Below are 13,514 nucleotides of genomic sequence, written 5' to 3' on the forward strand. Positions count from 1 at the left end.
CCCCCCTCTCCTCCGAGTTCCAGCCCCCTCCCCTCCGAGTTCCATGCCCCCTTACCTCCCTCCCTCTCCTCCCCTCCAAGTTACAGGCCCCCCTCCCCTTCGAGTTGCGACGTCCCTCCTCCCTCCCCTCCAAGTTCCACGGCCCTGCGCCTTCCTCCCTCTCTCTCCCCTCCAAGTGCAAGCACGACCTGTCCTCCGGCAGCTCCTCGCCTTCCTGTGTGCCGACTGTAATTTAAAAATTCTTACTTCGGGGTCCGGCATCTGCAGTGAAGGCGAGCGGCGCTTCAGACTGCCTTCCCATGTGTCTCAGCTCTGCCTCTGGTCCTGCCCTCATTTCCTGTTTCCGGAAATCTGTAAAACCTAGTAATAGCTATATTACAAGAAAGAGAATTGATACAGTTTATTTCTGGGAGAAAGCATTGCTGAATGATTATTCAAGAGACCCTGTGTCCTTACTTAATGATTAGAATAAGCATGGGGAGATGGTCTTGAATGATTTGGCACCCAAGGTGAAGAAGGAGAGGCATAGTAACAAGTGGTTTAGTTCCAGTCTTTTGTTGTTGAAACAAACTTGTCATAAACTAGAAAAGCAGTGGAATAAAAAAAATGCTTTGAAGGAAAGCAATATCTCATTATAAGCAAAACTTGAATGCAGCTAGAAAGGATTACTATTCTAAATTGGTAGGGAATTCCTCAGTGGATGTTAAGAAGTTATTCCAGATATTTTCTCATTTAACACCGACCCAAAATGTTAAAACAACAAATTTAACTGTAGTCCCTAGTGCTGGCTCTGCTCTAGGGTGGACAACTAAGTTTATAGTGTTTACTTAGGTGCTAGCAGACCATGAGCTCTGATTCAGTAAAGAGGTCAACTAAGAAACACTCAAGTACTTAGGCCTATCAGCCTATATGTTCTATTAAGCCTTAGCTTAACCATGGTTCATATTTCATAATTGTACCCATAATATACAACTGCCACTGGAAGCCTTGGCAGCCATTTTTGAAAATATGGCGGCAGTGCTCATGGCACAGAAGAGCAAAACAGAAATGGAGGAGTGGCAGAACGGCAGAGGACAGGAAAGAGTGGGATTCTTTCCTGCCCCCTCAGTTGCAGAGGCCATTTAACCACCAGGGCGTCCTTCAAGGATCAAGGTAGGTCTTCTTGGGAGGGCTGTAGTGTAGCGCGGGGTAAGCATGGCAGTTTCTGGCGCCCCTCGAATGTTGGCACACCCCTGCCATGTGTACCCTGCTTACCGCGTTCCGCCGGCCCAGTTCCAGCATGAGCCCTGGTGTGCAGCCCTTGGCTGAGGACTGCCACCGCAACTGGGAGTGAGATATAAAACAGAAGATAAAAATCCCATGAAAGCAGGAGAAAACTGCCATGTCCAAAAAAAAAACCAAACAAACCAGAAGTGAATTTTTCTGAGAAAGGGAAGAGAAAAAAATTTATAATACTCAAAAGAGAATGCGATGCCAGTCAGGGTGGCTGACAAGAAAGTAGACAAACCTCAAGAAGAGAGTTAAGAATGAATGAGTGGTGGTACACAAGGAGGCTATGAAGACCTGTAAAGAGAGGCAAAATCAAGAATGTTTACAGTGGACTTGCTATGGGCAAGAGCCAGAAAGGAGCATTAGAAGAGAGAGGAAATATAATGAAGATTTTAGCATGCATAATTTATTAAGCAGCAGCTTTCTGGACACACTGGAGCCAGAGAGTGGAGAGGTTTAGCAGGAGATGAAAAGGCGGGGCTGCGTATTTTGGCAGAAGCAATGCTGAGGCTATGGCAGATTTGGGCAATGTTCCAATGGCGGTAAAGAAACAGATTTACAGATAGGACAGATGCAGACCTGGTAAAGCTGCCAACGGAAGAGGTTTCAGTATGAATAGAGCTCAGGAGGAAGGCTGTAGGGCATTGCTTTCATTTCTAGTCTGATTCAATTTTGGGGACGTTCAGGCGGGAAGTGCTAAAGCAGTGCCATGAGTGCTGGAGGTAAGTAGAGCCCTGGGCAGAGGTCACTGAAAGAGATATACAGCAGAGGTGGATGTTAGGATTGGAGAATCCATATTAAAGGAGAACTGTCATCCATTAGTTTGTGAAACTGTGCTGGATATTTCTTGGAAGTTGCTGGAGATTATGGTAAACTGGTTGGACTTTAGGGTGCTTAAAATGCTAGAAGGTTCTATAAAATGGATGGAATCAAAGGAATTTGATATTAAATAGGTAGTGACAACATGAATTCATGGCTGCTGATTCTATGACTGCTAGTCAGCCATGCTAACACTTCTACGACAGATGAGGAAAAAAAGGGCCATTGTTCTGTATAATTTGCAACTTGGTTTCATGGTTGGCATCCTGCCATCACCTCATTGGTATATGTGTGGGTTTATGTGGTAGTACACTGGCCGACTGCTGTAGATGTCTCTTCTATAGCACAGCACCAGGCAGCAGCAGAACCACCCTAAGATACAATCTGAAAATAAATCACTAGAGTTATTAGCCACTCTGCGTAGGAAGTGAATACATGGAGCAACCAGGCCCCTGATTCTATAAAGGTCACCAAAAATTACCCACACAATTTAAAATATGCTCCTCATTTGCTCGTGCAATTTAATAGAATAAGGAGCCAATTAGTGCCAATAATTGGCACCAATTAGATTTCATCGGGACTTACCCGCATAAAGTTAGGCACGGGATCCGCGCCCAAAATTTACACATGGCCTGAAAGAGGGGGAGCAGAAGTGGGAGGTTCATGGGCATTTCAGGGCAGGTCAGGGGCGTGGTTTTGAGTTTCACGTAGTAAATCTCTAACAACTCTTGGAGAATACAAACTCTACAGAAATAATTCCAACCTCATAAGAGGAGTTTGTAATATATGCCAGGCTAGTTTAAGGGTGTCCCATTCCACTAAGAGGAAAAAAACTTCCCCCTGCATATAATAACTATACCAAATGGAACCTCAAACCTCCAAACAAGGGACCGTTCCAACGGTATTTAAAAACACCTTGTGTAATACGGAGTAGGTTAATATCATAGGTTCCTCCCAAGAAGGAAAAAAAGAAAAAACACCCAGATGAAAAAACTCAAATTAATTGAGATAAAAAATGAATGGGATGAAAAAACTTTCCTTCCTTCTTGTTCCTATAAATAGAGTGAGCACCTAACCCAAACTAGCCCGCCAAAACTACCCCCAGCCTTAAAAAAAGACTACCTATAGAGCACCCCGGGGGGGAAGATGGAAGCATTCGTTTTTTATCTCAATTAATTTTTTTCGTCTGGGTAATAGTAACATAGTAGATGACGGCAAAAAAGACCTGCACAGTCCATCCAGTCTGCCCAACAAGATAAACTCACATATGCCACTTTTTGTGTATACCTTACCTTGATTTGTAATGTGAGTTAGTGGTAAATACGTCAGCCCACACTGATAACTTCTCCCCTTAGTGTGAAGAATTTCAGTCTCTGGAACCAGAGATGATACTGTTTTTATTTTATTTTATCTAAAAATGAGTTTCGGTTCAATGTGGCTTACATTTAGCAGTTATTCGAGATTATATTGATTCAAATTACATTTATAAGGTTGTATGATGCTGTGTTTTACAGTGGTTGGCAAGATAACTATTAATATGTATGGAACAGTGGCATAGCTACTGTATGTGGGGCCACGGAGGCCTGCCCCCCCCCCCAAATTTCCTCTGGGTCCCTGGCTTTGCTGGCGGGGTCCCCAACCCCTGCCAGCTGAAGCCTTCGTCCAGCACCGGTCTCCGGTGCCGCTGCGTTGCCTACCCTGCACTGTCTTCCCTTCACGTCTGGCACACTCCTTTTAGTGAAACTCAGCATGCTCAATTTCTCTAAAAGGAGCATGCCAGATGTGAGGGGAAGAGAGAGCAGGGCAGGCAATGTGGTGGCGCCGGAAACTGGCACTGGACAAAGGCTTCAGCTGGCGGGGGTTGGGGACCACTGCCAGCCAAGCTATTTGCAGTGGCGAGGCGGGGTGGTGGTGAGGCAGAGGGGGAGGTGGTGAGGCGGTTAAGGGGGGGCAGCGGCAGGGCGATAGACCAAAATGTGCCCCCCACCTCAGACTCTGGGCCCCTCCCACTGCGAGGTCTGGCTATGCCCCTGGTATGGAATGCCTTATTTCACCAATGCCTAAGGGCCAACCTCATCAGTGATGTCACAATGGCTTCATAGTCCTATACTTGTCTTATTACATGTGGAGGGGCATAATTGAATGGGGTGACCAAGTTTTCCTGAGGACGTTCTTGCAGGATGTCCCCGCAAAGGGGCGGGGACACCCGCATTATCAAAACAAGATGGGCGTCCATCTTTCGTTTCGATAATACGGTCGGGGACGCCCATATCTCAACATTTAAGTCGACCTTAGAGATGGTCATCCCTAGAGATGGTCGTCCCCGATTTTCTGCGATATTGGAAACCGAGGACGCCCTTCTCAGACACGTCCAAATCCAAGCCATTTGGTCATGGGAGGAGCCAGCATTCGTAGTGCACTGGTCCCCCTCACATGCCAGGACACCAACCGGACAGCCTAGGGGACACTGCAGTGGACTTCAGAAAAACCTCCCAGGTGCATAGCTCCCTTACCTTGTGTGCTGTGCCCCCCAACCCCCCCAAACCAACTCCCCACAACTGTACACCACTACCATAGCTCTTAGGGATGAAGGGGGGGCACCTAGATGTGGGTACAGTGGGTTTGTGGTGGGTTTTGGAGGGCTCACATTTGCCACCACAAGTGTAACAGGTGGGGGGGATGGGCCTGGGTACGCCAGCCTGAAATGCACTGCAGTACCCCCTAAAACTGCTCCTGGGACTTGCATACTGCTGTCATACTGCTGTCATGGAGCTGGGTATGATATTTGAGGCTGGCATAGAGGCTGGAAATAATATTTTTAAAATTGTTTTAGGGTGGGAGGGGGTTAGTGACCACTGGGGGAGTAAGGGGAGGTCATTTCCGATTCCCTCTGGTGGTCATCTGGTCAGTTTGGGCACCTTATTGAGGTTTGGTCGTAAGAAAAAATGGACCAAGTGCTCATCAGGGACGCCCTTCTTTTTTCCATTATCGCTCAAGGATGCCCATATGTTAGGCACGCCCCAGTCCCACCTCCGCTATGCTTCCGATACGCCCCCTGTGAACTTTGGTTGTCCCCGTGATGGAAAGCAGTTGAGGATGCCCAAAATCGGCTTTTGATTATGCTGATTTGGGCGACCCTGGGAGAAGGATGCCCATCTCCCAATTTGTGTTGAAAGATGGGGCCCTTCTCTTTCGAAAATAAGCCTGATAGCAATTATTTTGATATTTCGAGACATTTTTCTTTAATTAAGGAGTGAAGTTAAGACATGCTACTTTACTAGTAATTAGCATAAAATGGAACCTATGCTAGAATAAAATGGAACCTATGCTAGAATAGCACACTTTAATGATAAAATAACACATCTCAACAGTAGCCCACATCGATAAATTCCCTCGTAGATATTTAGAATATGCACAATATATATATCTTCTACAATAAGGAATGGATTTTTCAGAAGCTCTTGCCACTTGCTGGAATGATACTTTTCACTAATAAGACTTAGGCACCCACCCCTCATCGGTCATTTAGAGACCATTTTATTACAAAAACATTTGAAAAATTCATTTTTATTTACTTTTTTTTCTTTTAAAGAATTCCACTATTAGAATCCTAAACTATAAACAATTTAACTCAATTGTTTCTCCCGAAATATGAGTCACAATATCTTCCCTCAAAGCAGGATTGAGAACCACTACTAGGAAAGTTGAAACAGGTAATTTTTGTGTAGAGCAAATCTCAATCTCTCTGTTTGTTGGCCTGTTTCAGATTATCCTCTGAAACCCCAAGGATCAAAAACTGCCCTGCCCTGTGGTAGTTCAGCTCCCAAGTCTGGCTTTTATTCTCCTTGGACTGGGCAGTGTATAAATAATGTTCCTTGACATCACAAAGCATTCTGAGATTTATGGTCATCCTTTCAACAGAAACAACAGATTATAAATCCCAGACAAGTTTTGAGTTGAAAGGAAAAGAAAAACAGGAATGGATGCCCATTTATACATTTGTCCAATTTATGTATCACAAATTCTTAGGAAAATCTAAGGTGATTTATAACAATAAAATAACTAAAACATAGTTGTACAATATAATCAGATATATCACACCAATATCACTCCTATCATAGCTACTACACCCCTCCCCTTCTGCTCTATTTAGAGGTATCAAGCTTTACTCATTAGGAGTCTGTCATTCTCATTTGAAGATTCTATTGGAGAACGTGGTGAAGGTGGTTAGCTTGGCAGAGTTTAAAAAGGGATTAGACGGTTTCCTAAAGGACAAGTTCATAAACCACTACTAAGCCACATTGAGCCTGCAAATAGGTTGGAAAATGTGGGATACAAGTACAACAAATAAATAAATAAATGGAATTGGGAAAAATCTACAATTCCAGGAATAATATGTATAGAATGTTTGTATGTTTGGGAAGCTTGCCAGGTGCCTTTGGTTTTTGTGCTAATTTCATTTTTGGCACGCGTCTGATACGTGCAGCCAAAAATTTTTTATTTTCAGATGCACATATCGGACATGCGCCAAGTGGCATTTGACAAGCATAGGTCATTACTGTCCAGTTACTGTGTGAGACTTTACCTCTAGGTAAATGGCTGGTGGTAAGGTCGCAGACCCAAAATGGATGCATGGCAATTTTGATTATGGCACACGTCCATTTTCAGTAAAAATTTTGAAAAATGCCTTTTTTACAGGCGCACTGAAAATGGATCGGCGCGCGGCCAAAACCCACGCCTACACTACTGCAAGCTATTTTTCAGCGCACCTTAGTAAAAGGAGCCCTCAATACAGTACTGATCTTGATCACAGCTTTCATGAGAGGCCAAAGACTGGGGTTCCTAAACTGTAGGTCAAGAGTTCAAATGGACCTCCAGTGTGATCTATGCCCAATAGCCAAGGGCAGCCCAAGGCAATCTGCTGCCTGAGGCGAAGGATGAGATGGTGCCTCCCCTCCCTCCCTCCCCCCCCACCTCAGTTCTTCCTCAAAACTCCTCCTCAGGGAGTAAGAGGTTTGGGAGTCATCTAATATAATAATTTGCTCCATCAAAGTTTGAATGTGTCTCACTGGGATTGTAACCATCTCCTGACGTCACTGGCCCGCACTAGAACCCTGCTTGCCTGACGTCAGGCGATGTTACTACAGAGATGCTGTCGAGGAGCCGCTAAAGAAGTTTAACGCCAGTGACAGGGTCCTCCCTTCCTTCCTTCCCCCCCTCCCTCCCTCCCACTTCCAGGGTCCCCCCTCCCTCCCAGTTCCACGTCGTCGTCCCTCCCTTCCTCCCTCCCTCCCTTCCAGTTCCAGGCACCCTCCCTCCGATTTTTAAAACTCATCTTCACTCACCACATTGGTGTTACGGCAGCAGCGGTACATTGCACGCAGGTTCAGCCCGTCTCTCTGTCTTAGCTCTGGTCCCGCCCTTGCGGAAACAGGAAATGAGGGCGGGACCAAAGCTAAGACAGAGAGATGGGCCGAGCCTGCGTGCGTTGTACTGCTGCTGCCATAACACCGACGTGGTGAGTGAAGATGAATTTTAAAAATCAGAGGCAGGGGGCCTGGAACTGGAAGGGAAGGACAACGACCCTGGAACTGGGAGGGAGGAAGGGAGGGACGGCCCTGGAACTGGAAGGGAGGGAGGGAGGAAGGGAGGGACGACCCTGGAACTGGGAGGGAGGAAGGGAGGGAGGGAGGGAGGGGGCCTGGAACTGGAAGGGAGGGAGGAAGGGAGGGAAGAAGGGAGGGACGACGACCCTGGAACTGGGAGGGAGGGGAGGGAACTGGAACTCGGAGAGAGGGGAGGACCCTGGAACTCGGAGGGTGGGGGGACCCTGGAACGGGGGGGGGGGGGGGAGGGAAAGGAGAGAGAGGGGAGGGAGGAGGGCCATGAACTCGAAGGGAGGGAGGGGGGCCTGGAACTAGGAGGGAATGGAAGTGGGAGGGAGGGGGCCTGGAACTCAGAGGGGGGAGGTGTGATGCACATGTAGGGGAGAGGGCAAGGGACAGAGAAGAATTGCTGCACCACGATGGATGGAGGGGGCAGGGGAGAGATCCTTCATATGGATGAATGCAGGGGAGAGCATAATTGGTGCACATGGGACACACACTACACTCACTCACTCACACAGACACACACATTCTGTCTCTCAGTCACACACTGTCTCTCTCTGACACACACTCTTTGTCTCTTACACATACTCACTCTCTGACACATACTCATTCACTCTCGCACACATACTCTCTCCTAACAGTTCCCTTAAAAACATAATTGCCATTATGTACTGCTGCTGCCATAACACCGACGTGGTGAGTGAAGATGAGTTTTAAAAATCGGAGGGAGGGGGCCTGGAACTGGAAGGGAAGGAGGGAAGGACAACGACCCTGGAACTGGGAGGGAGGAAGGGAGGGAGGGAGGGGGCCTGGAACTGGAAGGGAGGGAGGAAGGGAGGGACGACGACCCTGGAACTGGGAGGGAGGGGAGGGAACTGGAACTCGGAGAGAGGGGAGGATCCTGGAATTTGGAGGGTGGGGGGACCCTGGAACGGGGGAGGAGGGAAAGAAGAGAGAGGGGAGGGAGGAGGGCCATGAACTCGAAGGGAGGGAGGGGGGCCTGGAACTGGGAGGGAATGGAAGTGGGAGGTGTGATGCACATGTAGGGGAGAGGGCAAGGGACAGAGAAGAATTGCTGCACCACGATGGATGGAGGGGGCAGGGGAGAGATCCTTCATATGGATGAATGCAGGGGAGAGCATAATTGGTGCACATGGGACACACTCTACACTCACTCACACAGACACACACATTCTGTCTCTCAGTCACACACTGTCTCTCTCTGACACACACTCTTTGTCTCTCACACATACTCACTCTCTGACACATACTCATTCACTCTCGCACACATACTCACTCTCTCAGACATACTCTCTCCTAACAGTTCCCTTAAAAACATAATTGCCATTAGAGGACAACCTTGCTAGCGCCCATTTTATTTCTTTCAGAAACGGGCCTTTTTTACTAGCAGAAAATAATTAAGCAATTAAGTGTATTAAAAAATAATGAAAATATATAATTATATAACTCATATATATATATATATATATATATGTATTATATACACATAAAACCCTACGTTGAACAGCCTGATGGAGTCAAAGTACACACAAAAGAAAAATGTCCAGTCCATTATACCAGGGTTGAGCCCTCTGGTTCTGGTGGCCTCCAAAGCCTAGCTCCAAACGTCTGAGGCCCTGGGGTAATAAGCAAGGCCAGGCAAGTAGTAGAAATGAACAGCTGGCACAAGTTTTAGTGGAGCAGGAGCTAGGGCCCATGTGTCTTCCCCCCCCCCCCCCCCCCCCCCATCCTGCCAGTTCAGGGATACCAAGGGTGGCTTATCCCAAAGAGTGATTTTTACTATAACAGTGACTGAGATTGGAGGCCAATGAGTAGTGTTTTCTAATAGTGAATCTGGGGTATACATTTGGAAAGATCTTTGTGTTTTTTGATGCTGAGGCTGAAGAGCCTGGGTTTTCAACCCAGTCCTCAGGACACACCTAGCCAGTCAGGTTTTTGAGATGCAAAAATTTATCTCATGCATATTTGAAAACCTGTATCTTGAAAACCTGGCTAGGTGTTTCTGTAGGACCCTGCTCTAGGACAATGATTCTCAACCTTTCTGTAATTGGAACACACCCGATGGATGATGCTCATATATGTGAGACGCTTTGGTTCAACACAATATAACAGTTAATGTAACCATGGTGTGCATCTACAGGGGCAGATCATAACTAGAACATTTCTCCATGGTAGAATACAAAAAAATATTCTGGTTCTTATGTCACCTAAGCAAAAGCAACATAAATCTCTCTACCAGGCACATTGTGAAATACAAAACCTGAATAAAATCCAAACTCAACAGACATTTAACAAATATGTCATACAACAGTAGCACTAATGCTATTATTCAAACAGCAAGGACACTATCTATTACTCCTGGGGGAATTCAGCACAAAATGAACATTTGGGAAATTCTGTGCACAATATTTTAAAATTCTACATTATTTGTAATTTTTTTTGTTCAGAACTTTTGCAGTCATATGGCCTGACCACTCCCTCACCTTCTTCCTTCCACAGGCTCTATTCCTCTCCAGCTCCTTCTCACCCCAACTTAGCTTGAACCCCATCCCTTCCCCCATATTTCTTTTTCCCCTAGTTCTTTCTCTCCTCTTAGCCCTCAGCCCACCTCTCCCTCTCCCTCTGTTCTTTCTCTCCTTGCCTCCCACCTTTCTGTGTCTTTCTCATAAGTATTGCCATACTGGGACAGTCCAAAAGTCCATCAAGCCCAGCATCCTGTTTCCAACAGTGGCCAATCCAGGTCACAAATACCTGGCAAGATCCCCAAAAAGTATAAAACATTTTATACTGCTTATCCCAGAAATATGGATTTTCCCAAATTCCAATTTAATAATGGTCTATGGACTTTTCCTTTAGGAAGCCATCCAAACCTTTTTAAAACTCTGCTAAGCTAACCGCCTTTACCACATTCTCTGGCAACGAATTCCAGAGTTTAATTACACGTTGAGTGAAGAAATATTTTCTCTGATTTGTTTTAAATTTACTACTTTGTAGCTTCATCACATGTCCCCTAGTCCTAGTATTTTTGGAAAGCGCAAATGGATGCTTCATGTCTACCCATTCAACTCCACTCATTATTTTATAGACCTCTATCATATCTCCTCTCAGCCGCCTTTTCTCCAAGCTGAAGAGCCCTAGCCGTTTTAGCCTTTCCTCATAGGGAAGTCGTCCCATCCCCTTTATCATTTTCGTTGCCCTTCTCTGCAACTTTTCTAATTCCACTATATCTTTTTTGAGATGTGGTGACCAGAATTGAACCCAATATTCGAGGTGCGGTCGCACCATGGAACAATACAAAGGTATTATAACGTCCTCATTTTTGTTTTCCATTCCTTTCCTAATAATACCTAACATTCTATTTGCTTTCTTAGCTGCAGCAGCACACTAAGCAGGTTTCAACATATCATCAACGACGACACCTAGATCCCTTTCTTGGTCAGTGACTCCTAACGTGGAACCTTGCATGACGTAGCTATAATTCGGGTTCCTCTTTTCCACATGCATCACTTTGCACTTGCTCACATTAAATGTCATCTGCCATGTAGACACCCAGTCTCCCAGTCTCGTAAGGCCCTCTTGTAATTTTTCACAATCCTCCCGCGATTTAACAACTTTGAATAACTTTGTGTCGTCATCAAATTGAATTACCTCACTAGTTACTCCCATATCTAGGTCATTTATTTTATTAGGATTTATTTACCGCCTTTTTAAAGGAATTCACTCAAGGCGGTGTACAGTAAGAATAGATCAAACATGAGCAGTAGGCAATTAGAGCAGTAAAACTATTCGAACAACAATACAAAGTATGGCATGGTATACTACTTGCAATGACAACACAGTATGTACTAGAACATTATAATTGGTAGTGAGGGGTAAGGCAAAGTTGTAACATATAGATGAGTAAGAAAGTAGGAAGAATTAGAAAGTAAGATATTTATAAATATCCTGAAAAAGTTCAATACATTTTATGCTGCTTTTCCCAGAAATAAGTGGTGGATTTTCCCCAAGTCAATTTAATAACGGTCCATGGACTTTTCCTGGATCATTCATGTGGCAGAATAACAAGTAAGCAGCCGCACATCAGACAATTTCCTCCTCTTCTGTCAGCCTGGGCCTACTGCTTATTTGAACCACATAGTTCAAATAAGCAGTTAAGCTCAGGCCAGCAGGAGATGAGGAACTGGTCTGATGCGCAACCACTTGTTTCTTCCTTATGCCACATGATCCGGAGGACAGTTAAAGTGTGTGCTGGTGTGTGTGTGTGTGTGTGGGGGGGGGGGGGGGTTGTATGAGCAATCAGTGGGTGTGTGCTGCCTTCTGTTACATTACAGAATTCTGTGCAAATTCTGCATTAAGCTATCATGGTAAAGGAATAACACAGCTTGCAGGAGAGTACTGGGCCAGAGTGTGCATGGTTTATGCTATCTCCTTCCCCATCACTTCACCTACCCCCCCCCAAAAAAAAAAATGGCACCCCTAGCAGGGGTGGGGAGGGGCTGTACGGGGCTTGACTGGGAGCTGGGGGCTTGATTGAGGAGGAGGGGGAACAGAACAAGCCTTACAGGCTCCAGCCCAGGAGCATTGGGCTGCGACTTTGAGGCAATTAATGCAATTAAGGCCCTAAAACAGCTTGATAACTTCCCCCCCCCCCCCCCCAATAAACAGATAAGATAGAGTAACAGGAGTTAAATAGAAAATAAGGGGATTAATTTAAAGAAAATTGCACATGAAGTCAGAAAGGTGCATGAATATAATCTCAGCTAGAGTAGGATGGATGAGCAAGTTTTGCTACAGTAATGCGCAGCCAGTGTGTATGTGTGACTAGCCAGTTAGTTTGCAGATGATATTCAGGTGACTACAAGGAAGTTGCGGGGTGTCTTAATATTGTTTGAAAATAACCCAGATTTGGCTGGCAGCTAATAAATGAGCCTGAATCCCTCCAAATGTGAGGTTTTGTGGATAGCCAGCAAAATAAGAGATTTATTATATCCCATTAAGATCAGTAAGTGAAACCTACATTCTGGAGTTTAGGGATTATTTGAAACTTGGACTTATCTTTTACTCCTCAGGTATCTGCAGTGGGATGGGATGGGGATGGGACCTGATATACTGCCTTTCTGTGGTTACAATGAAAGTGGTTTATTTATTTATTTATTTGTTTGTGACATTTATATCCCACATTATCCCAAACAAGTTTGAGTTCAATGTGGCTTACAATAAACAGTATAGGATACATAACAAAGAATAATGCATAAGAAAGTAATTTGTTTTAAGAATCTAATTTTACAATACAATATCATAAACATACTTTTGGATAGCTATGGATGTTTTAATGTTTAGAAAATCTGTTATGAATGAGAAATTGTACATGAAGCAAAGAGAAAATTAATGGTAAATAGAGTAATAACCAATTCAGGTAATAATTAATTGTTTGAGATATGGTTGTTCTTTGTGAGGGTTTGTTTGACTAGGAACTTTTTGAGGATTTTACGGAATCTAGTAAATTCCTGTATATTTCTTATTTTGGGTGGGAAGGAGTTCCACCATTTGGTTCCTAGGTAAGTAAAGTCTGCAGAGTGGACAGTTTTGTAGACCACTTTTTTGCAATTTGGGAGGTGTAGTCAGATAGTTTCTTGCCTCATATTTAGTGTTTCTTTGAGGTAAGTTTATTAATGGTACCATATAGTCTGGAGCTGTGCCATTTAGTATTTGAAAGATAAAGATACATAATTTGAAGGTGATTCTCGTTTTGATGGGAAGCCAGTGTAATTTGATTAATAAAGGGGAGGCACTTTC

The 13,514-nt window shown here is 44.9% G+C and overlaps 1 protein-coding gene across 2 annotated transcripts in view; it reads left to right on the plus strand.

Annotated features, from left to right (window-relative positions):
* PCBP4 (poly(rC) binding protein 4) overlaps positions 1–13,514 on the plus strand; it is a 216,026-nt gene that overhangs the window by 49,374 nt on the left and 153,138 nt on the right. The window contains exon 1 of one of the 2 annotated variants that reach the window (XM_030205842.1): positions 1,945–1,991. The exons of the other annotated variant lie outside the window; for it this stretch is intronic. Within the exon in view, the coding sequence (XP_030061702.1) occupies positions 1,979–1,991 (13 nt within the window). The 5' untranslated portion in view covers positions 1,945–1,978. Of the gene's footprint in view, positions 1–1,944; positions 1,992–13,514 lie in introns of those variants that run through there. 2 annotated transcript variants of the gene reach the window in all.

Source organism: Microcaecilia unicolor, chromosome 6, assembly GCF_901765095.1.
Source record: "Microcaecilia unicolor chromosome 6, aMicUni1.1, whole genome shotgun sequence".
NCBI lineage: Eukaryota > Metazoa > Chordata > Amphibia > Gymnophiona > Siphonopidae > Microcaecilia > Microcaecilia unicolor.